Here is a 24,112-nt window from a genome sequence, read left to right as displayed (position 1 = left end):
TTTAATACAAATGGTTTCCCATATCTAGCAGCCTTCTAAGGCCAAGAACTGTGAAAATGATCGGACATTGCATAATGTGAGATCATGATGACTTCAGTGAGGACATATCCAGGATGTCGAATCTGCACCTTTGCATTATGACATCACTCCCAGCCAACGGGACCCCCTGGGACTTGATGTCTCTGTTTTCAGTTCTCTGAGTACGCTGCTCATATGACAAGGCCCTCTGTGAGGCTGATTGGTTAGTGCAGATTTAGATTACATTCAATTACCACTGATTCATGTTATCATGTTGCTTAATTACAACAATAATATGCCACATGTTATGACAAAGTGGCACAGTTGTGATGTTTTTTGGTTAATCATCACCCTTTTTGAAATATTCCCTACTTTATTGGCTCCACTTTCAGACAGTTAGATCCATTATAAAGGACCTTTGTCTGGTCACTCAGTAAGGAGGATTCCATTTCCATTTCTGTGTCCCAGTTCCATTTTTGTTTCTCGTCCTTCCCTATTTCTCCTAACACTCTGTCCCGTTTGAACCAACGATCCTAACCAACGTCTAATTCAGTAAAACAGTACTAATAGTTTTAATCTTGCCTGTTTCTTTACCTCACACCTCCCTGTCCTCCTCACCGTGTTCCTCCTCATCCCCCATCTGGTTCGGGCTGTTCATCTCTCTTACCTTCTCACAACTGTAATATAACCTCCCCTCCCTGCTGTAAACCAAAATATTATTATAACACAATACCCTTTTATACTATTATGTATTTCTTTCAGACTATTTGTTTATTTATTCTATAACACTATTTATTCTACTTTTTGTTCATTTAAAAATTTACTTCATATTATATATTGTTCCTTTCTTTAATGTACTATTTCTGGCTTCTTTCTACCTCCCAGTAGTTACCCCTCCCCCTCTTTAACCTGCTCCTATTTACCAGCTCCCCACACCCCACCTCCTATGCCTCCAGCTCTAGTTACCCCTCCCCCTCTTTACATTTCACTCTTCCTATATACCGCTCCCCCTCTTTAACCCCACCTCCTTTCCCCTCCAGCTGTATTTACCCCTACTCCTCTTCACCCTTCCCTATCTGTAGATACCTCTCATCTTTCCTCTTCTCCTGCTAGTCACCCTTTACCGCTCCTCTCTGTTGTTTTCCAGCCGGTGCTGATGTCATCTGGCCACACTCCTATGTACACTTCAGCTGTTTCCACACTGGTAAGGGCACAGAGACCTCTGCTGCTCAGAGCAGAGCCGCTCCCGTCGTCATCATTAATTACATCAGTTGTGTACTGTGACATTGTCATCAGTCCTGCTGCTATTTAACAATAACTGATCGGTTGTGTCCTCACAGTTAATTCTCCTCTGCGTCATATCTTATGCGGTCATCTTTGTTGTGGTCATGATGAGGTCATGTTCATAATTACCAGCCTTTGAACTGGTCATTTCACATTGCAGATTTTATTTTCGTTACAGTTTTGCAGTCAAACAACTATATTCATAGTGTAGTAATGAATGTGTTATAGTGTTCATAATTCCTTTAACTTGTGAAGTGCTTTCCTTACACCCAAGTGGCTTGAAACAGGACATTCAAAGGAACTTACTCAGAAAGGACAGGTTGGAGATGCTCCTCCAGAACTACAGGACCCAGGCTTTTTATGGGCTAGCATGACACAGGCTGTTTGAGCTCAGGAGGGACGCATTCAGTAACAAGGGACTTGTTGATCATCTCCATGGAGTGAGTGAGCAAATGTTCACAAGGGGAGGTAGGTCCCAGAGTGGGTGAGCAAATCTTCACAGGGGTAGGTAGGTCCCAGAGTGGGTGAGCAAATCTTCACAGGGGGAGGTAGGTCCCAGAATGGGTGAGCAAATCTTCACAAGGGGAGGTAGGTCCCAGAGTGGGTGAGCAAATCTTCACAGGGGGAGGTAGGTCCCAGAGTGGGTGAGCAAATCTTCACAGGGGTAGGTAGGTCCCAGAGTGGGTGAGCAAATCTTCACAGGGGGAGGTAGGTCCCAGAATGGGTGAGCAAATCTTCACAAGGGGAGGTAGGTCCCAGAGTGGGTGAGCAAATCTTCACAGGGGGAGGTAGGTCCCAGAATGGGTGAGCAAATCTTCACAAGGGGAGGTAGGTCCCAGAGTGGGTGAGCAAGTCTTCACAGGGGGAAGTAGGTCCCAGAGTGGGTGAGCAAGTCTTCAGGGGGAGGTAGGTCCCAGAGTGGGTGAGCAAGTCTTCAGGGGGAGGTAGGTCCCAGAGTGGGTGAGCAAGTCTTCAGGGGGAGGTAGGTCCCAGAGTGGGTGAGCGCTAGGCCACATTGTCTTAACCAGCCTGGGTTCATCAGCTGCAGGGGCTACACTGAAGGTGGACAACTCTGAATCAGAGTGGGGTGGTTTTATTGATGGTTTCAATTAGGCTTTATAAGAACCATGGGTATTGATTAAACCATTGTGTGGAGGCTGAGGTTGCAAAACAATCACAGGTTGGAGGAGCTCGCAGCGTCGAGCAGCACCCGGGAGTGACCGCTGCTGAGCCGCTGGGAGTAGTAGGATGTCTGAGCAGCATCGATGACCTGTTGGTGTTCTTGCTGACGTTGCACATACATCTGCAAACACACAGAATGCAAGGTTTTTCTCACACCGGCGATCCAGGTTTGAGAGGGCATCTCAGGATGCCAGGGAGAGGGCTCGGAGGAACACACCTGACGGGTCTTCAAAGGACAGAAGCCAAAACAGAGTGGAGTGGAGCTCCTAAACTCAATGGATTGGTTGTTGGAAGAAATTGCCAGATTGAAAGTGTTTAGATGTCCATCATACGCATCTGGAACCATGTCGGAGTTACAGACCACATCCACATGCTGCTCTGGTCTAAAGTTGCCCATTTATATCAGCCAGGCCAGAAGACAGATTACAGTCACTGAGCACTGGCATAACATACCACCAGGGTCTCTCAGCAATGATGTCATTCAGTTGTTAGCCTTTGTCATTTGTGTTTGTCTCTCATTCAAAACCCCCAGTTGGCTGAGGGTCAGCATGTAGTACTGGCCCGTGTCCTTCATTATCAAACTGTTGCGCGTGATGTGCCACTGACTTAAAAGGAGACACAATAGACTCTCTACTTCATGCTATGGCTTTATGATGAAATTTCACCCGGTTTTTAATCCAGGTTAAAAAAAAATAGATAAATGGCTAGGATTTTTATTCTGTGGGGAAATGCTTTTGGCCGCCTGGTCTATTTGAATGACAGAAGGCCAAGGTCTGTTGTGACATGGGTGTCAGCGGTCTGTGAAATTGATATTTTTGGATAATCCTTCTGCGAAGTGCAGAACATGACTTCAGACCAGTGAAAAGGGCTGGTGTGCGGCCAGGAGGGGGCAGTGTCTAACTGTGGAGATCTTATCTCTTTAGTAACCTTGAAAAGGTGGTCATGCTGCATCAACAGTGATGCATGTTTTTAATGATGTGGGGAGACGTGTCATGATCAAAGTGCCAACGCTGTGGGACCATAAGTCTGTTTAATTCAGTTATGGGTGTTAATGTGCAGGATGTATAGACCCTATCAACAGGGATATAAACAGCTGCCTATATGAAGTTCATTAGAAATGTGGAAGGGTGGGCATTTGTCCATATTTGGCCGATCCCTGGTCGTAAACCCTCCCACACTCCTAGGGTGTCTGGGATATTGATTTCCATTTATCATTCTACTGTACATGTGTGTGGGGAACAGGACAAATACAGTATAGGTAGCCCATATTGTATGTACAGTAGAATGTATGTATGTACAGTGGGGAGAACAAGTATTTGATACACTGCCGATTTTTCCTACTTACAAAGCATGTAGAAGTCTGTAAATGTTTTCATAGGTACTCTTCAACTGTGAGTGATGGAATCTAAAACAAAAATCCAGAAAATCACATTGTATGATTTTTAAGTAATTAATTTGCATTTTATTGCATGACATAAGTATTTGATACATCAGAAAAGCAGAACTTCATATTTGGCACAGAAACCTTTGTTTGCAATTACAGAGATCATACGTTTCCTGTAGTTCTTGACCAGGTTTGCACACACTGCAGCAAGGATTTTGGCCCACTCCTCCATACAGACCTTCTTCAGATCCTTCAGGTTTCGGGGCTGTCACTGGGCAATACGGACTTTCAGCTCCCTCCAAAGATTTTCTATTGGGTTCAGATCTGGAGACTGGCTAGGCCACTCCAGGACCTTGAGATGCTTCTTAAGGAGCCACTCCTTAGTTGTCCTGGCTGTGTGTTTCGGTTCATTATCATGCTGGAAGACCCAGCCACGACCCATCTTCAATGCTCTTACTGAGGGAAGGAGGTTGTTAGCCAAGATCTTGCGATACATGGCCCCATCCATCCTCCCCTCAATACGGTGCAGTTGTCCTGTCCCCTTTGCAGAAAAGCATCCCCAAAGAATGATGTTTCCACCTCCATGCTTCACGGTTGGGATGGTGTTCTTGGGGTTGTACTCATCCTTCTTCTTCCTCCAGACACAGCAAGTGGAGTTTAGACCAAAAAGCTCTATTTTTGTCTCATCAGACCACATGACCTTCTCCCATTCCTCCTCTGGATCATCCAGATGGTCATTGGCAAACTTCAGACGGGCCTGGACATGCGCTGGCTTGAGCAGGGGGACCTTGCGTGCGCTGTAGGATTTTAATCCATGACGGCGTAGTGTGTTACTAATGGTTTTCTTTTAGACTGTGGTCCCAGCTCTCTTCAGGTCATTGACCAGGTCCTGCCATGTAGTTCTGGGCTGATCCCTCATCTTCCTCATGATCATTGATGCCCCACGAGGTGAGATCTTGCATGGAGCCCCAGACCGAGGGAGATTGACCGTTATCTTGAACTTCTTCCATTTCACCAAGATGCTTGCCTATTGTCCTGTAGCCCATCCCAGCCTTGTGCAGGTCTACAATTTTATCCCTGATGTCCTTACACAGCTCTCTGGTCTTGGCCATTGTGGAAAGGTTGGAGTCTGTTTGATTGAGTGTGTGGACAGGTGTCTTTTATACAGGTAATGAGTTCAAACAGGTGCAGTTAATACAGGTAATGAGTGGAGAAAAGGAGGGCTTCTTAAAGAAAAACGAACAGGTCTGTGAGAGATGGAATTCTTACTGGTTGTTAGGTGATCAAATACTTATGTAATGCAATAAAATGCAAATGAATTACTTAAAAATCTTTCTTTTTTTTCACAAAATGTGATTTTTCTGGATTTTTGTTTTATATTCTGTCTCTCAGTTAAAGTGTACATATGATAAAAATTACAGACATCTACATGCTTTGTAAATAGGAAAACCTGCTTAATCTGCAGTGTATCAAATACTTGTTCTCCCCACTGTATGTACAGTGTGTGTGTGTGTTTGTGCGTGTGTGTGTGTGTGTGCTGGTTTGACCTGTGAGCAGGAGTGTACGGCTGCATTGTCTGGAAAAAGCTCCAAAAAAAATTGAGCTCCCCAGCTGATAGGCAGTGATCCAATAAATTACATCTCCTCCAACACACACACACACACACACACACATTTGCTTCTGCTGTGACAGGAAAACACTGATGTGATTTCATAGGCAGATGGCATTAGCTGGGATGTCACATCTTGTCGGCTGCTAAGAGCTTGTGATTGCTCGGTTTGCCAACAGTGAAGAGAACTCCTGCTCCGTTCTGTCCCGTCCCTGTGCTTTATGGGTAGGATCGCCTCAGGAAGCACTGCAGTGGGTTGGCATGGAGACAGGGGGTGGCCCTGCTGGCTGAACCCACCACTTCAGTTATGGAGATGACATCACCGGCATCACAGAGCTCTGGCTTGGAGCCCTTCGGACTGTTTTGAGTCGGGACTTGTAAATGAGGTCTTTATGGTGACCACAGTGCGTTAACTCTGAGGTCGGACCTGTTTATGAGGGCCTTATGACAGGCATTAGACTGATTGGATGGCAGCGTCAAGGGAATGCACTCTTTTTGTTTTATAACCACTGTGATCCAAGGCACTCCTTCTCCTATATTATGGTAGTGGTCTTCCCAATGCTGAACCATGCAGTAGTCTACACTACCCCCCTCCCACCCCCACTCTGTTGACCACTCTTAAATAAACTGCCATGTTTGGGTTACAGCAAAGTAACCCAGTCATTTTGCATGCAGGAGTTAAATTACCATTTTCCTCTAGTGTTCCCCGCCAGGCCCTTCCGATTCCCCGAAGTCCCTCCCTCTCTCCTCCCCTCTCTCGTTCTCTTTGCACTCATCTTTGCATCTGACTTGTATCTTCATTTTCTCCGTCTTTCTTACTTTTCTTTAATAAATGTTTAAAGATGTCCCCGCAGCGCCAATGTAATTACTCTGCAGGAGAAGCTCAGGTCTGCTGGGAGGGGAGACAGCAGAGAAAGAGAGAGATGATGCGTGGTCGGAAGAGAGGAGATTCGTCAGCATTAGATAGAGCAGAGAGAGGATTCGGCGAGAGGGAGTGTAGAGAGGAGTGAGCCCTGCAATAGGATGTGACAGAAAACGAGGTAATAGGGGGAGGCAAAGGCAGTGAGATAACATTGTAGTTACCGAAATGGGGCTGTCAGCTCTACGTGTTCTTACATAACTTGTGGGCGCGCACTAATGCATATACGCATGCACGGGAGCGAGCGACTGAGATAACGATAAAGGGAGCGAGACCCTAAAAGAGAAGGCGAATGTCTCTCGAAATGCTCCGCTCCCCCGAGTGTGAGCATGTTGCCGCCAGTAAGAAACTTAGTTGGCTAGACTGTATCCGCTGGAGACACGGCGGTAGGACGCCAGCCAAACCGAGCGTTTCCCAGGGCTACTCTCGCCATTTCTTCACGGGCATCTCCGCCTCTGTCTCTCTGCCCGTGGCGCTGCTCACATGGTGAACTGCAGCACGGTGGGGAGGAAGAGAGTCGGTGGAGAGGAGAGGGAAGTACCCCGACAGACAATAGAGGAGTAAAGGAAACGGAAAGGGAGAGGACCGGACTACGGAGAGCTCCAACTGAAGTGACAGCCCTGTAGTGAGGTCCTCTTGTTTTAAGGCTGGACCAGCGGAGCACTGTCAAACAGCTCAGAAAGAAGGGTGCTGCCTGGTGCCAGAGAGAGAGAGAGAGAGAGAGAGAGAGAGAGAGAATGGGCTGCCTGCCAGAATGGACCAGCTCATTGCTTCATGTCGGCAGTATGTGACCAACAGAGTAATGACTCTGCATCTGATTGGCATAAAAAGTACTCACACTGTATAACCAGTAGGCTGGTAGAGGAGGCTGTTGCCCTGTTTAGTTGACGAGTAGTGCAGTTTGAACCGTCTAGGTATATGAAATATGTATACCACCAAACACGTTAACATGTTTTAACATCAGAATCGAAAGTCGGTCACCCATGCATTGTCAGCACATCCCATATATACCCCTATAAAACACCAACACCAGTAACACAATCAACACCCCTCCCACGCCATAACAAATGCATTCAAACTTTCCCACTTTCTCACTTCCCCGGGGTGGGAGGGGCGCAGCAGCCGCAGCACCATAAACTGCATCTCCGTGATCACAGTACAGGAGAGAAAAAGGGCAACTCACTCAGAGAGTGAGACTGAGACTACGACGGACTGTGAGGATGATGCTCGAAGGGGGTTGGTCGCGCGCCTCAGAGTAACGAAAAACTGAGAACATCGGAACGAGTTATCCAGATGACGAAATGTATATAGCTTGCTTTCCCAAACTACTGTAGATGCAACCGTATTTAGTGGAACGTGATTTGCAAACAAACTAGGTCGTTGGCTAGGTTATTTTCCATATTTCAATAGACTTGACAGCTCTTCCAAATAATATGTATGTGGTATTTGAGAAGTACGCTAAATATCAGTAGGCTTCAATCCCATTCCAGCCGCCGTGTTGGGGATTCCTCCATCGACCGACTTCACATTTGGATTATAGCAGGTGGAGGAAAGAACGCTATCGCGGGAGTCGAAACTCTCCACCGCCCTCCCGAGTTATTTTGATACCCTGACCTGGACTGTGGCACCCCCGGATTTAAAAGTGTTTGTCTGGCTTTGAAAAGCTATCTGCGTTCTCAGCCCAATGCTTGATATCAGGGGTATTGTAGAAATTTCTGGCTTTCGATTGTTTATAGAATTTTGCATGTGTAATGTTTAGAATAATGATTATTTCTAAATTCGATTTAAATTCGAGATATTCCTGGACACTAGCATACTACCGATAGGCTTCTCCTGATTGTGGCATGTGGCAGAAAGACTGCCTTGATATAATAAGCTTTTATGTATTTCTCATATTTTTTGAGAGGAAACGCCCCCTGAGCGTATCTCCTCTCTCTCTGCTACCCACTCACCCGCCTCGTCCATCATTTTGGGAGGTGAACGGTGTTTGTTAGGTTCCCCACGGCGGCTCAGCGTTCAGCATTCAGGCAGGATGTTCGTCTCCGTGTGGTATGCCAAAAAAATGGGCCGGCGGTTTATCAACAACGTCCGGAAAAGCAAGAAGCATCGGCACCACATAATGGTAGGCATTAAGAAGTGAATGGCTGACTGACTGACTGACTGACTGACTGACAAGATGAGTGATTGGTTGGAGCTTACTGGTCTGATGACAGGTTAACTGTCTTTGGCATGGGTATTTCCTGTGGAAACGGAACGGATTGTGATAAAAGGATTTTGCCTGAAAGTATAAAACATACATATACCATTTTTATTTTTGTTTCAATGCCCATAGACCGGCCTTAGATTTGATTCTTTGCTGCAAAGAGAGTGGTGGCTTATTCTGAGGATCCTAAATACATTCAGAATACTTGGTCAAGCTCTGGTCCCTCTGCTAAAGCATTGTTTGGTGTCTGTTTTATTAAGGTCTTCAGTCATAAATGGTTATGTCTCTAGCCAGAATGTAAAATGGAAACTCATGTCTAAATAGGAAATACTGTGAATGTAAGTTCAATTTGTTGAAATGAGACGTTTATCAACTCAGTGGACAAATAAGAACACTAAGGTGGATGGTTTCTACCATGACAGCAATGTAATATATGTGTTTTTGAATTTTTATATTGCCACTGAAAATGTACGGAATGAGGCTATAGCAGCAACACATTTGACCCTGGAGGAATGTATGTGAATCACAGACAGTGTGTCCCAATGATGTGATCACATCCATCTCAGTGTGCTGCAGCGTAGCTCCTCATTGTGTTATATCTGTATGTCCCAGAGTATTAAGTGGAACGCTCATTAGTGTCTGACCAAATCCCTTGAGTGCCTTTTGTCAAAGCAGTGTGATGTGTCATTTTGCAGTGCATGGCAGTAGATGGGCGTCTCTCTCAAACGCTAACACATTCAGCGTTACACACCTCCACGCACACTGCTGCCATTTCTGCAGGAGAGGCTAATGGGCTTTAATAATGAACGTTGTGTGTACGATGTGCTAGGGTGTGAATGATGTCTCATCCGAAACGTAACATCCCCATTGCATGCCCACTTTTCGATCACATGTTCACACACACACACACACACACACACACACACCCGTGTGTGAATGTGCGCAAATATGGATCTTATGCCATTTCCTACATTCCCTTACATCCATCTTTCTAAACCCCTTCCATTCTCTCCTCCTCCCTCCTCTCCTCCTCTCCTCCTCCCTCCTCTCCTCCTCCCTCCTCTCCTCCTGTCTTGCCTTAGTTATGGCTATGCTGCCAGTCTGGAGGGCTCGTTGCTGAACCTACGGCTTCCAATAGTATTGCTCTCCTCCTCTCTCTCCTCAGCATCTGTTTACCCTGCTTTCACCCTTAAACAGAGTACAAATTTAGACGCAGCAACTACAGAAATAGAAACAATTTCCCATTGCCTGACTGACTGACTGCATAATCAGTGCTGTTTCGGACGAATAAAACACTCAGCTGTAAAAGTCTGATAGTTGATAATCACATCCCTTTACGTCACTGGATTGCTTTGTGGTCGGTGTTACTGACAAAGCGGAGAAACGACTAAAGGGTGGCGACTGATGTTATGAGTGAGGGTGTACGTGTGGGTTATGATTGGGTGGGTGGGTTTATGTCGGTTGGTACTGTGCACTGTAAACCCTAATGTATTTCTTACTGTTCAACTAAGTGTAACTCAAAGTTAGAGAAAGGTTCCTAATTACTTAAAGCATTTATGTTATACTGACTTTTACTAAATTTTTGTAAGATTAAAATGAAAATGTTCCCAGCATGCTCTGCTTTAAATTGATATTTTGGAAATGTTTTATTATCCTTTTTTGCACGTTGACTGATTAATTCATCTTAGCTACACAAACATCAAACACATACATTGGTCCAAAGTAATCCAATCATGTAGTAAAACATATATTTTGCACCCACTACTGAAATTATTGTAACACTTATAAATATAAAAAATATTCCTGTCAACACGTGCTGGATTCCAATAGGAATTTTGCATTCCTTTGCAAGCCAATTGAGCTTTGCAAAATTCTGGTTAAGCTCCCAGGTTTTCCAGAAATATTAGTGGAAGCAGATATTCCCTTTTTGGAAACTGGGGATTTGCTGAAAATTTATTTAACCAGGGCTTTCCGTCTAATTTGAGGACGTTTTAGATGAATAGTCCATAAGCTAGGTAGGTTGCAAGACTTCAATTTAAGGATTTATGGGATATGTTAAGTATTCACAGTTTACCATTTTATAACAATGAATAAAGTGAACATAGAGATAATGTGTTCAATAACCATGTCTCTGTCATTAACAAATACAGTCATGGGTGGAAATTCTAGATTTCATTTAAAGGGCAATGCATATTGGGAAATAATTTCCTTCTACATTTTTATGTACAATAAACTTGAAATAATTCTTAACTTTTAAGATCCAATAAATTGTAATTTTTAAGTAATTACTTACTTAACAAAGTTAAGTTAGTTGACTTAAATATTTTGATGTAATCAGTTTCCACAAACATTTTGAGTATTCTGAATTTATGAGGTTTTACAGTTTGTTTTAGGTTAATTGTACACTATAAAAGTTCAGAATACTCAAAACTTTGGTGGAAACTGATTACATCAAAATATTCAAGTCAACTAACTTAATTTTGTTAAGTAAGTAATTACTTAAAAAGTAAAATTTATTAGAACTTAATATAAAAATATATATATTTCAAGTTTACTGTACATAAAAATATAGAAGATAATTATTTCCCAATATTTATTACCCTTTAAATGAACTCTAGAGCTACCACACATGACTGTATTTGTTAATGCCTGAGAAATGGTTATTGAACACATTTATTCCTTGCCAACAGTTATAAAATATTTAACTGTGAATACTTAATATATTCATAAATCCTTATTTTGAAGTCTTGTAAGCCCCCCACCATGAGCTCATGGACTGTTCATTTCAGATGCTGTCAAAATATGCTGTGAATTGTCAGATTGAAATCCTACTGCAGTGGCTAGAAAGTAAAAAAAAAAATCAATACTTCTGCTAAGACCTCTAGATATCCTAGGAACTTCAGTAGGGTTTTGCAAAGCTACCCACAAGGCATTGGCTTGCAAAGGAATGCATAATTCTTATTGGAGCCAGAATGTTGGACACAAAGATGGATTTTATGTAATTATTACAATCATTTCAGTAGTGGGTGCAAAATATATGTTTGACTAAATGATTGGATTACAAATGTATGTGTGATGTTTGTGTAGTTAAGATGAATTAATCAGTCAAAGTATATGCAAAAAAAGGATAATAAAACGTTTCGAAAATATGAAATTGAAGCAGAGCATGCTGGGAACATTTTCATTTTAAACCTATAAACCTTTAGTAAAAGTCAGAAAACATAAACATTTTAAGTTATTGGGAACATTTATCTAACTTTGAGTTACACTTAGTAGAAACATTTGAGTAAGAAATATGTTAGGTTTTACAGTGTAGTTATTTTTTCCTGACTGATAGAAGCAGATTGATAAGCTGCTTTCTGTTTCACTGATGACTTGTTGGGAGCATTGGGCCACATTAGTGTGACACTTTGTATGTTCAGAACCAGACGCGGGGCCATCACCAGGAATCATGGGCCCCCTGAGAAGAAATATGCCTGTGCCCCTCACTTATAGACCACATTGATATTACGGTCATTGGGCCCTGTCAAGCCCCCGTGAATCATACCCACCTTTCCACAAGTTGGCTTCGGCTCTGCCCATACTCAGTAGTAAGTCCATATGCATGCACTTACAGCATGCAGATAGTCGGCTTTCCTTCAAGAAAATTGAGTCAAACAAAGTGAATTAACTTGTAAGGTAATTTGTATGACTACATTTCTAGGTGCACATTTTAGTCATTAAGAAGATTCTGTCAACCAGAGCGACTTTACAGACTTACATATTCATATTTTTTTCATACTAGTTCCCTGTAGGGATTGAACCCACAATGCTGCTATTAAAAGAGCCATGCTCTACCAATTGAGCTACATGGAGAATTTTACTGTGTTTAATTGGAAATGGTAAATATTCTAGTTCTTTAGCCTTGAAGATGATATCTGCTGACAGCATTCTTTCCTCGTTTCACTTGACTTAAAAATAGCTGTTTTAACTGCTGTGGTGACATATTTATAGTGTTTTAAAAATGAACCCCTCAGACATGGTCTTTAGTTCATACCAGTCCTGAAAAGAGAAATGAAAGATTTGTGGAAAGAAAAAGTGGATGGACCGAAGGAAAAGGAATGCTTTGTTTAAAGGGTAGCAACCATCGATCGCTTTCTTAATGAACACACACGAAGTACCACTCCACCGCTCTGTCGATTCTACCTTCATTCTCCCTCTCTGCCATTCTCCCTCTCTGCCATTCTCCTTCTCTGTCCCACCTCTCTGTCATTCTCCCTCTCTGCCATTCTCCCTCTCTGTCCCACATCTCTGTCATTCTCCTTCTCTCATTCTCCCTCTATTTCCTCTATCTCATCCTCTCTCTCTGCTCTCTCTCATTCTTCCTCTGTCATTCTTCCTCTCTCAGTCTCTCTTCCTCTCTCTATTCTCTCTATCTGTATGCTGTATTTCTCAGTGCTCCCCTCTTGAGGCCTGGTGAAAGCCTGCTGGTCAGCATATTTGGACCACTGTATTCATATTTCAGTACTCTCTCTTCAGGCCCGTCTCTCCGAGTTGACGCTAAAACATTTTAACTGTAGAGAGGTAGCGAGCATGTAGAGCTATTTTCAGTCTGCAGATGAACTGCCATTTAACTCTTGAGCAGACTGATTAAGATGGGACTGAATTTCACTCCACTTAAACTTAAACCTGACTCCACACTCCTAAACCTGTCCCTAAACCTGACTCCACACTCCTAAACCTGTCCCTAAACCTGACTCCATACTCCTAAACCTGTCCCTAAACCTGACTCCACACTCCTAAACCTGTCCCTAAACCTGACTCCACACTCCTAAACCTGTCCCTAAACCTGACTCCACACTCCTAAACCTGTCCCTAAACCTGACTCCACACTCCTAAACCTGTCCCTAAACCTGACTCCACACTCCTAAACCTGTCCCTAAACCTGACTCCACACTCCTAAACCTGTCCCTCCACTTCTTCCTCCTCCACACACACACACACACACTTCAACAAGAACATGCAGTATAAATAAATGATTAATGAGACCTCTATAAACGAGAAAGAAAAGAAGTGTATTCAAATATTCTCATAATTATAAAAAAAGGCTGAATCCAAGCCAACTTTAGTTTAACTTTGAATATTCTATACATCTATGATCTAATTATGTAATAAGACATAAAAAGTGTAAAAACACTACTAAAATACTGTCCCAATTTAGACGATTTAAATGTGTCTAATGTGCGTGGTATGTAAATTAAACGCTAATACAGCTTACCTTAAATACATTAAAAATCTTCAGTTTATATGTTTTTTTTCCCTGCATGGGAATAAAGGCCTCTTTCTCTCTCTCTTTCTGGCTCTCTTTCTCTTCTGTAATGCTCCAGGGTATCGAGAGTCTAGAAATCAAGCAATTACATCACGCTCCTACAACCTCTTATCTGTTCTCACAGTTCAATTGTCCTCTGTGGCCAGGCTCTCTCATGGCTCCCAGGCTCAGGCTTCAGCTGATTACTGCTGCTTGTTTGAGACCTTGTCATTGGCAAGGGCCTGGACAGTTGAGTGCATGTCTTCCTATGGAGACACCAGGGCCAGGAATTCAAAGTTAGACTGTTAGAGGATACAAATTAGTATCAGGATTTATATTGTGGTTAGGGGCTGTCATTTTGATTTAGCTGTTTAAGTTAATGGCTTGGATCAAGGTTTAGGGTTTGATATTAGAATTGGAGAAAGGGTTATGTCATGGTGTTTTATATTGGAGATGGCATTGGGTTATGTCATGGTGTTTGATATTGGAAATGGAAATGGGTTATGTCATGGTGTTAGATAGTAGAGATGGAAATGGGTTATGTCATGGTGTGTGATATTGGAGACGGAGACAGGGTTGTATTGTGGCGTTTAACATTGGAGATGGAGACAGGGTTTTGTCATGGCAGTTGATATTGGAGATGGAGACAGGGTTGTATTGTGGCAGTTGATATTGGAGATGGAGACAGGGTTGTATTGTGGCAGTTGATATTGGAGATGGAGACAGGGTTGTATTGTGGCGTTTAACATTGGAGATGGAGACAGGGTTTTGTCATGGCAGTTGATATTGGAGATGGAGACAGGGTTGTATTGTGGCGTTTAACATTGGAGATGGAGACAGGGTTGTATTGTGGCGTTTAACATTGGAGATGGAGACAGGGTTTTGTCATGGCAGTTGATATTGGAAATAGAGACAGGGTTATGTCATGGTGTTTGATATTGAAGATGCAGATGGGTTATGTCATGGTGTTTGAGATTGGAGATGGAGACAGGGTTATGTCATGGTGTTTGATATTGGAGATGGAGATAGAGTTGTGTCATGGTGTTTGATATTGGAGATAGTAATAGGGTTATGTCATGGTGTTTGATATTGGAGATGTAGCTGAGTTATGTCATGGTGTTTGATATTGGATATAGAGTCAGGGTAATACATGGTGTTTGGTATTGGATATAGTGTCAGGGTAATGTCATGGTGTTTGGTATTGGATATAGAGTCAGGATAATGTCATGGTGTTTGGTATTGGATATAGAGTCAGGGTAATGTCATGGTGTTTGATATTGGAGATGGAGTCAGGGTAATGTCATGGTGTTTGATATTGGAGATGGAGTCAGGGTAATGTCATGGTGTTTGATATTGGAGATGGAGTCAGGGTAATGTCACAGTGTTTGATATTGGAGATGCAGTCAGGGTAATGTCATGGTGTTTGATATTGGAGATGGAGTCAGGGTAATGTCATGGTGTTTGATATTGGAGATGGAGTCAGGGTAATGTCATGGTGTTTGGTATTGGAGATGGAGATGGGGTTATGTCATGAAGACGGAGGGAATCCTCTAAGAACCTGGACTGGGTTGGTGTTAAACTGTAGGTGGGCGCTGCTAAATCCACTAAACCCTGGTAACTCCATCCTCCCACGTCTTGACAAAGTACAGCACTGCATGACTGATCTAGAGGTAATAGTTTGTGTAGTCTGTAAAATCCTGCTTGAATATGTTGTAATGTAGAGGAGACCCGTGTTTGGATTGGTTTTAATGGCTAGGTTGGAGGTTTTCTACCTGGAACAGAGATGAGGGATAAGAGACACTCCAATAGTCATCTGTCTGCTGTGAAATATGAGCCTTCGTGGTTATTTTTATTCCTGCCCTCCCCTGTCCTCCCTCCCTCTTTCTGACAGCAATGAATGAACTAAGGAGACACATTAATGAGTCTGTTCGGTGAGGGAGGTGCAAGCAGAGCGGAGGAGAAAGGAGGGGATGGTTCCTGCAAAGAGAAGTCCTCATTTTCAGTTGGGACAGATGTTTCTGACTTTAGATGAATTGGACAAGTTACAGATAGTGAAACATAAGGGAGTAAATAGACTGGGGTTCTGCAGGCACTCAGGAATTGTAATGGGCATTCTGGATGCTGTCCAAATGGTCCAGGTGAAGATGACATCACACCTCAGGCATCCTCCACTCCGCCAGTGAGTCTGCTGAATGCCTTGTCAACAAACCGATAAATAGCCATGTACTCAATTGGGGAAGACCTCGACTCTGCACTGGAGATTAACTAGATTATGAGCATATCGCTTAATCGCGTCTCAGTTAACTCAGTCAGTTTACGATGACACTGCATATTCTCACCATGATACCATGTTACCAACCCCATATTTACAACATAGTTAAGCTACAGACCACTCTAAGCAGTTCTTACCTATAATCCTATTCCCAAACCAAGTGCTCCTAGAATAATATTTCTGAATAGTGGAACCCTGTGTACTACACGCCTGACAGTTTTGATGTGCAGTCCAAATGCAGCTGTCAAGAATTAATTTCAGAGCTAACTGAGGCAGTGATGCCTTAGATGATGTAAGAAACATAGTGAAATGTATTTGTATTCTCCTGTGGGTTTTACCATGATGTTCCGTGCCGTGTAGCTGGAGCTTTAAACCATCGGAATGGAAATCCAGGCTACCATGGAGACAAGCTTTCCTTGTGGCCGATGCTACACCGTAACCATGGCAGCGGTGGTCAGAAGAGGTGTGATGGATAGAGTGGGTGAGATGGTTGGCACCCCAGTTGGCTCAGAGCTGCGGGACGCCGCGGTGACAAATGGAGAGAGGGAGACAGTGACCTTTGTCTTTGTGTTATCCTTATTATTACGTAGGCCCCTTCAGTCACAGCTATAAGGGAAGGGTTTAAGGGGCCTCAGCTCGAGAGGACGGTTTGGGACAATTTGGCAAATGACGAATAGCAACTGTCTTTACTGAGAGGACGTGACATAGCAGTAGATGCACTGTGTGAGGAGAGTGAAGCACGAGGGCAGTCGTTACACATGGAGGTGAGGCTATGAAGATACAGATATATTTATATATATATATATATATATATATATGGGAGTCATTGGAACAGTGTTACTGTGTGTGTGTATGTGTGTGTGTATATGTGTGTGTGTGTGTGTGTCATTTGCGTGAAGGTCGGCAGGCTGTTTTGGTGCTGTTGTTTGCTGCTCTGTAAGCACTTTGGATGCACAGCGTCTTCCTCATGCTAATCAGGCTGGGACACAATAATGAGGAAGAAAAGGAGAAAGTTTAGAGAGAGAGACTGCAGAGGGTTCTCTAAGGAGTACAGAATGCAGAATGGTGCATTCCCTCATACAGTAGACAAAATTCAAACAATATCAGAGACACACACACACACACACAAACTGAAAGGATCAAGGGTGTTCAGAAGCCCGATATTCACAGACCATAGTAATGTCACTGTAACAATATGACATGTCAATATGACCCACAACATCCTATAGGCTTGACATGTCCCCGACGAGTTGTCTGTCAAATGTATTAGCAGAAGCTCCCTGATTAATCATCCATTTTGCTGAGAGACAGACATCCTGTCCATGGTGTCACTGTCAGCGGATGGGCTCTCTCCTCCACATGCCTGGTCTCCTCCGTGTGCCTGGTCTCCTCCACATGCCTGGTCTCCTCTGTGTGCCTGGTCTCCTCCGTGTGCCTGGTCTCCTCTTGTGCCTGGTCTCCTCGTGTGCCTGGTCTCCTCCGCGTGCCTGGTCTCCTCCGCGTGCCTGGTCTCCCCGGCCTGCCTGGTCTCCTCCGTGTACCTGGTCTCCCCGCCTGCCTGGTCTCCTCCATATGCCTGGTCTCCTCCATGTGCCTGGTCTCCTCTGTGTACCTGGTCTCCCCCGCCTGCCTGGTCTCCTCCATGTGCCTGGTCTCCTCTGTGTACCTGGTCTCCCCCACCTGCCTGGTCTCCTCCATGTGCCTGGTCACCAGTGAGGCAGCGTGCGTCCATGTCGCTGATGGAGAGGATCCACACAGATGGCCTCGAAAGCTAACAGCTCCGTTCCATGTCGCCTTTCATAACGGTCCTACGAAACGACTTCTTTCTTCTGTGTATTTCCGGGAACCACATCAAATCATTGTGAACGTGACGCCAACCCTCTGAGGCTTTGCTGGATAACGTTGACTCACAGGAAAGATTCAAGGTCCCTGTGGCGGTGGTGTGAATCTGTCGGTCAGTCAGTGTGCAGCACAAACAGGTCATGTCATGAAGACTGGCGTTCTGCTCACAAATGGGTGTTGCTGCGATGGCCCATCTGCCGGCGAGGTAGAGGCTTTGCGGACAGCAGGTCCGACCGACACAATGCCTGCTCATCCCGAGGATTCACTCGAACACGATCTTACACTCCGGAAAAAGACTGGGACAGGAAGCATTGTATCTGTCACAAAGCCCCGGTACTGGAGATCTCAAGTGTGTGTGTGCTGCATTTGTGTACATGCGCTTTTGTGTAGAATGTGCACGTGAGATAATAGATTTTCCCTCTCTCCCTCCCTCCTTCCTTCTCTCCCTCCTTCCCTTCTTCCCTCTCTCCCTCCTTCTTCCCTCTCTCCCTTCTTCCTTCCTTTCCTCTCTCCCTCCTTCCTTCCTTCCCTCTCTCCCTTCTTCCCTCTCTCCCTCCTTCCTTCCTTCCCTCTCTCCCTTCTTCCCTCTCTCCCTTCTTCCAGGGAAATTCGCCTCCAGTTGTGGTGAACACTGACACACTCGACGGCTCCCCCTACGTAAGAACCGTACTCCCACCATAATGCATTCAGATTTACTGCATAATACTGGTCTATTGATTAGGATCCCACACAGTCCATATCCACATTACAGCACGGTTCAAAACCTTCAATGAAGGTGTGGAAATGCTGTCTTTCTCTCTCAGGTCAACGGGACTGAGGGGGAAATTGAGTATGAAGAAATTACACTGGAAAGAGTGAGTGTTTTTACAACAGATAACTGGTTATAACAAAGCCTTATATAATCACAACCAATCAGTCATATGCCTTCTATTATAAAACTGATGCTACGAATCCTGATAGCCATGGTATATTAGAACACATCACTTATACACCATCACATCATTGTTTACTGGTATAATTGTGTTGGTAACTGGTTTATAAGAGCAATAAGGAATCTCAGGGGATAGTGGTATATTGCCAATATAACACAGCTAAGCACTGTGTCAAGGCACTCCGCAATGCGTTATGCCTAAGAAAAGCTCTTAACCTTGATGTATTGGCCACATTCCACACCCTCTCTTGGCTTTTTGCTTAATTTTTGTATATTCGTATATTCTTTATATATTACATTAAAATGGAGGTCATCCACTAGAGTTTGGGGTACATGAGTTACTTAACAACCTGTGTGATCTTGTATGTGTTCAGGGTAACTCAGGTCTGGGCTTCAGCATAGCAGGTGGGACAGATAACCCTCATGTCGGTGATGACCCCAGCATCTTCATCACCAAAATAATCCCTGGAGGAGCTGCTGCTCAGGATGGGCGCCTGAGGTACACTACTAACTATCTACCTGACAGGCTAACACTACTTACATTGCCTGAGGTACAACACTAGCTAACTATCTACCTAAAATGCTAACACTAGTAACATCGCCTGAGGTAGGCCACTAACTAACTTTCTACCTAACAGTGCCTGTGGTACAACAGAGACTCATTTCAGGGAGGTGGCTTCACCAGTGATGAGGTAGTATGTTGCAATCTGTCACAAATACTGGATTGCTAGCCTACTATACACTGGACAGTACGTACTTCACTAAGTATGCAGTATGCTATTTGGGACTTTGCCCTTAACCCTCGCTCGCTCTCCAAAACAAAATATTTCCGGGAGATTGTATATTATTTGCGGGCATCAGGGAGAAGAGTAGAAACAGAAGAGTTGTATCAAGTGTAGTAGGAACAGTGCTCAGTAGACAGCAGGGTCTAGTTGATGACAACTGAAGCTATAAAAATACTTTTATAAAAACGTCCACGGCGCTCCTCTATGATTATATTCAAGTAGCCTTTAATAGAAATAGAAACATTGCTTGAGGTACAACACCTACTATCTACCTGACAGGCTAACACCGCTAACATCGCTTGAGGTACCACACCTACTACCTACCTGACAGGCTAACACCGCTAACATCGCTTGAGGTACCACACCTACTATCTACCTGACAGGCTAACACTGCTAACATCGCTTGAGGTACCACACCTACTATCTACCTGACAGGCTAACACTGCTAACATCGCTTGAGGTACAACACCTACTATCTACCTGACAGGCTAACACCGCTAACATCGTTTGAGGTACAACACTTACTATCTATCTAGAGATAGACTAACAATGCTAATACCTCTTCTTCATCGATCTCCAGTCTCAACCCAATGCTTGTTTCAGTGAACATGCGCACACACACATATACAGATGCAGTATCTTAATCTGAGACCATTTACTTTAAATCTTGTACACGCAGGAGAACAACAGGATGCTGTAAGGAAAATTCAGCATCTGACAGGCACACATGTATGTACACTAGGGCTGGACAATTAATTAAATTTGTATTGATATTGACATGCAGCATCCAAATCCCAAAGGGTTCCATTATCTTGACATGCCACTGGGCCACTTAACGTTCCTCCCTCTCATTCTGCAGCCCACACAAGCCACTCAAGCAGGCTGTTCCTTGTGGCTGGATCACAGAGTTTATCTTGACCACTTGGCGAGTTGCATTAGCATGTCTGACATACAGTACTGTAAAGTAGCAACATGTTGTTCCAAACAAGACACTGGAGAAACCATTTCTTTCCATATTGATTTCAAATCCATGTTTTCTGTTATGCCATTAGTGTAACTGGTGGTATCTACAAAACACTCATTATCAACACAATTTGTTAGCTGATAAAGTCATGTCTCATGAGACGGTGAATGAAAATCACATGTCTAGATTGCATGTCTTACTATTCAAGCCTCCTGAGCCTGCTGTATAGTCTAATCTCTATTCATACATCACAAATTGTAAAGGGTTAAAGAATTAAAATCAAATTGCAGTAGGCCAAACAATCGCAATCAAATATTTTGTAAATACTGTGCAGCCCTAATCTCTGCCCACAAATATATATTCAAGAATAGCACAAACGCACAAACAAATTCACAACCCTGGGCAACACCAGTGATCTACGCTCGTATCAGTGCCAGCTGGGTCCCCTAAAGAGAAGTGCCGTTCTGATGCCCAAACCCTCCTCCCTCCCCACAGACTGTTCAGTCAGCAGGAAAGCCATTTCACCACTGTCCACAGAGGAGCAGCGTCACATAGTTCTCCCTCTTTCTCCCTCCCAGGCCCTCAGTACTGCGCTTCACTTAGTGGCCACTTTATTAGGTACACCTCCTCTTAAATGCAAATTGCCAAACAACTAATCATTTGGCTGCAACTATAAAGTATATAAAGCATGCAGACATGGTCAAGAGGTTTAGTTGTTGTCCGACCAAACATTACAATAGTATGTTTTTGGTGCCAGACGCGGTGGTTTGAGAATCTCAGAAACAGCTGGCATGGGATTTTCAGGCACTGTAGTCTCTAGAATTTACAAAGAATGGTGCAATAAATAAAAATCCTGCAGTGAGTGGCTGTTCTTGGGCGAAAATAACTAAATGAGTGGTCAGAAGAGAATGGCCAGACTTGTTCAAGCAGACAGAAAGGCCACAAATAGTCAAATGACCACTCATTGGTGTGATGAAGTGTATCCCTGAACACACACCGTGCTGAACCTTGAAGCGGAGGGGGTACAGCGACAAGATCACGCCGGGTTCTACTCCTGTCAGCTCAGAGAAGGTCAGGGTTCAGTGTGCATGTGATCACCAAAACTAGATGATTGAAGACAGAAAAACAGAATTTGTGGTAAACAACATGAATGCATGGATCCCTCCTACCTTGTGTTGGTGATGGTGTGGGGAAGGTTCTTGACACACTTTTGGCCCCATTACACCAACTGAACATCAATTGAATGACACACTGTACCTAAGCATTGTTGCTGACCATGTGCAAACTTTTACAGCCACAGTCTACCTGTTCTCAATTGGATACTTGAATTGCAGAACAATTCATCCCAAGCTGGTTCCACAAACATGTCAGTGACTTCCGTTAACTCCAAAGAAATGCACAATTTCCAGATCTCAATCCAGTATTTGGGATGAGGTGGAACAGAAGATTGCAGCTGGAATGGGCCAAAAAATCCAGCACCTTGTGGGATCCATGCCACAAAATATTCAGGCTGTGCTGGATGCCAAAGGGGATACGATACTAAATAGGTGTACTTAATAACCTGGCCAGTGTGTGTATACTGACCTGTCAGTCAGCCGGGCTCCAACACTGTCCCTCTGCCTCGCAGACCACTCCATCATTGTAGGGATTAAATATGGCATTTAAAGGGCAAATCTGGGATTCTAGAAGGAATCAGATGTGATGAATTTGACGTCTTCCATGTCACTCAAGGCTGACAGCGCTGTGTCCATCCAATCCCATGTTCTATTATTCCTCATAGATCTGATACTTCTCTAAATAGTAGAAAATTCAATAGCTTTGAACGCATCAGGAAACTGACTAAAATGTGTCCCTCAAGTCAGTGTTTGCCGGTGTAAATTCAATGTGTGGTCCCTCAGTGAAGCAATATGAGTTCTAGAAAGTAGTGCTTTCATGGCGGGTGATTATGCAGAGGTGGGTGTCTTGATGTAACCTTAAGATGAAGAAGTGGACAAGGTCAAAAAAATGTCAGATCATGAATATTTAACAAGCGGCAGGACTTTAAAAAAGTGACTACATGAAGGTACTTTTAAAGCCTTGTCTTCCGTGTATCTGACTGGCTGGCGGGTTGGCTGGCAGGTTGGTTGGCTGGCGGACAGACAGCTTCTCTGTCTGGGTTGTTAGGATGATAGAAGGCTAGCCCAGCTGCAGCTGGCCATGTGACACAGGACAGGAGAGTCTGCAGAGTTTTACTGAGATGATGGTGCACAGGGCCTTATAGAGGGATGACACAATATGAGAGACTGTAGTGGAGGAGGGGTATCGTTCTAGCACGTTCTACCATTTGTTGATATGACCCTAAAATATTGTTCTGGCAATAGTTTACTGAACTTCATAAATATTTGTTTAAATACTTCTGATATGGTGGTATTACAGCACAAACAAATGGCATAATGGGAGACAGAGGGCTCACCCGACTTTGGTGGGACTACCGTATTTACTGTCAAATATAAATGTAGTTTACTTTCCAACAATACATGCCAATGTTTTAAGACCACTTGTTGCTGTTTCATATGTCGCGTTTAGGTACTGATTCAATTATGTAAGAATTGGCATATAGAATCTGTTGTGAGTTCTAGCAGCTCTGTATCCAATCAGTATTTTGTAAGGTATTGCCCCAAAGAAAATGTATAACTCCAAATAACCATTTAATCTCAGTCAATACGTCAGCACTGAGAAAGATGGAATTCTAAACTACTGTTGTGAACCATTTCTACTACAGCACTATTGGGACGATGCTAATAAAAAGGTCTGGACTGCAGGCAGGCCAGTTTAGCTCGCGGACTCTTACTACAGAGCCATGCTGCTGTGATACATGCAGAATGTGGTTTGGCTTTGTCTTGCGAAAATAAGCAAGGCCTTCCCTGAAAAAGACGTTGTCTGGATGGCAGCATCTGTTGCTGCAAAACTTGAATATATTGTTCAGCGTTAATGCTGCCTTCACAGATGTGCAAGTCACCCATGCCATGTGCACTAATGCACCCTAATATCATCATGGATGCTGGCTTTTGAACTGTGTGCTGATAAGAAGCCAGATGGTCCCTCTCCTCTTTAGTCCGGAGGACTGATTCCCAAAAATAATGTCAAATTTAGATTTTTCCGACCACAGGACGGTTTTCCGTCTTAAATGAGCTTGGGTCCAGAGAAGGTGGCAGCAGTTCTGGATCTTGTTTATATCTGGTTTCTTCTTTGCATGGTAGAGCTTTAACTTGCATTTGTGGATGCAGCGACATACTGTGTTCGCAGAATTATTTTTCAGAAGAATTCCTGAGCCCATGCAGTGATTTCCACTACAGAATCGTGTGTGTTTTTAATGCAGAGCCGCCTGAGGGCCCAAAGATCACGGCCATCCAATATCGGTGTTTGGCTTTTTCCCTTGCATACTGAGATTTA

At 43.8% G+C, this 24,112-nt stretch overlaps 1 protein-coding gene across 7 annotated transcripts in view; it reads left to right on the top strand.

Annotated features, from left to right (window-relative positions):
- Positions 1-24,112, top strand: part of LOC105010827 (disks large homolog 4) — a 72,706-nt gene that overhangs the window by 37,061 nt on the left and 11,533 nt on the right. For 5 of the 7 annotated variants that reach the window (XM_020048627.3, XM_020048625.3, XM_020048626.3 and 2 more), the window contains 4 exons: positions 1,166-1,222; positions 18,604-18,657; positions 18,804-18,854; positions 19,306-19,430. In XM_020048627.3, coding sequence (XP_019904186.1) covers positions 1,166-1,222; positions 18,604-18,657; positions 18,804-18,854; positions 19,306-19,430 — 287 coding nt within the window. Of the gene's footprint in view, positions 1-1,165; positions 1,223-7,578; positions 8,097-8,390; positions 8,519-18,603; positions 18,658-18,803; positions 18,855-19,305; positions 19,431-24,112 lie in introns of those variants that run through there. The other 2 variants (XM_020048629.3, XM_034293352.1) reach the window with 2 other exon arrangements.

The sequence above is a fragment of the Esox lucius genome, chromosome 7 (assembly GCF_011004845.1).
Source record: "Esox lucius isolate fEsoLuc1 chromosome 7, fEsoLuc1.pri, whole genome shotgun sequence".
NCBI classification, from domain to species: domain Eukaryota; kingdom Metazoa; phylum Chordata; class Actinopteri; order Esociformes; family Esocidae; genus Esox; species Esox lucius.
The sequence above is the reverse complement of the archived record's forward strand: the minus strand, read 5'-3'. Positions and strand labels throughout refer to the sequence as shown.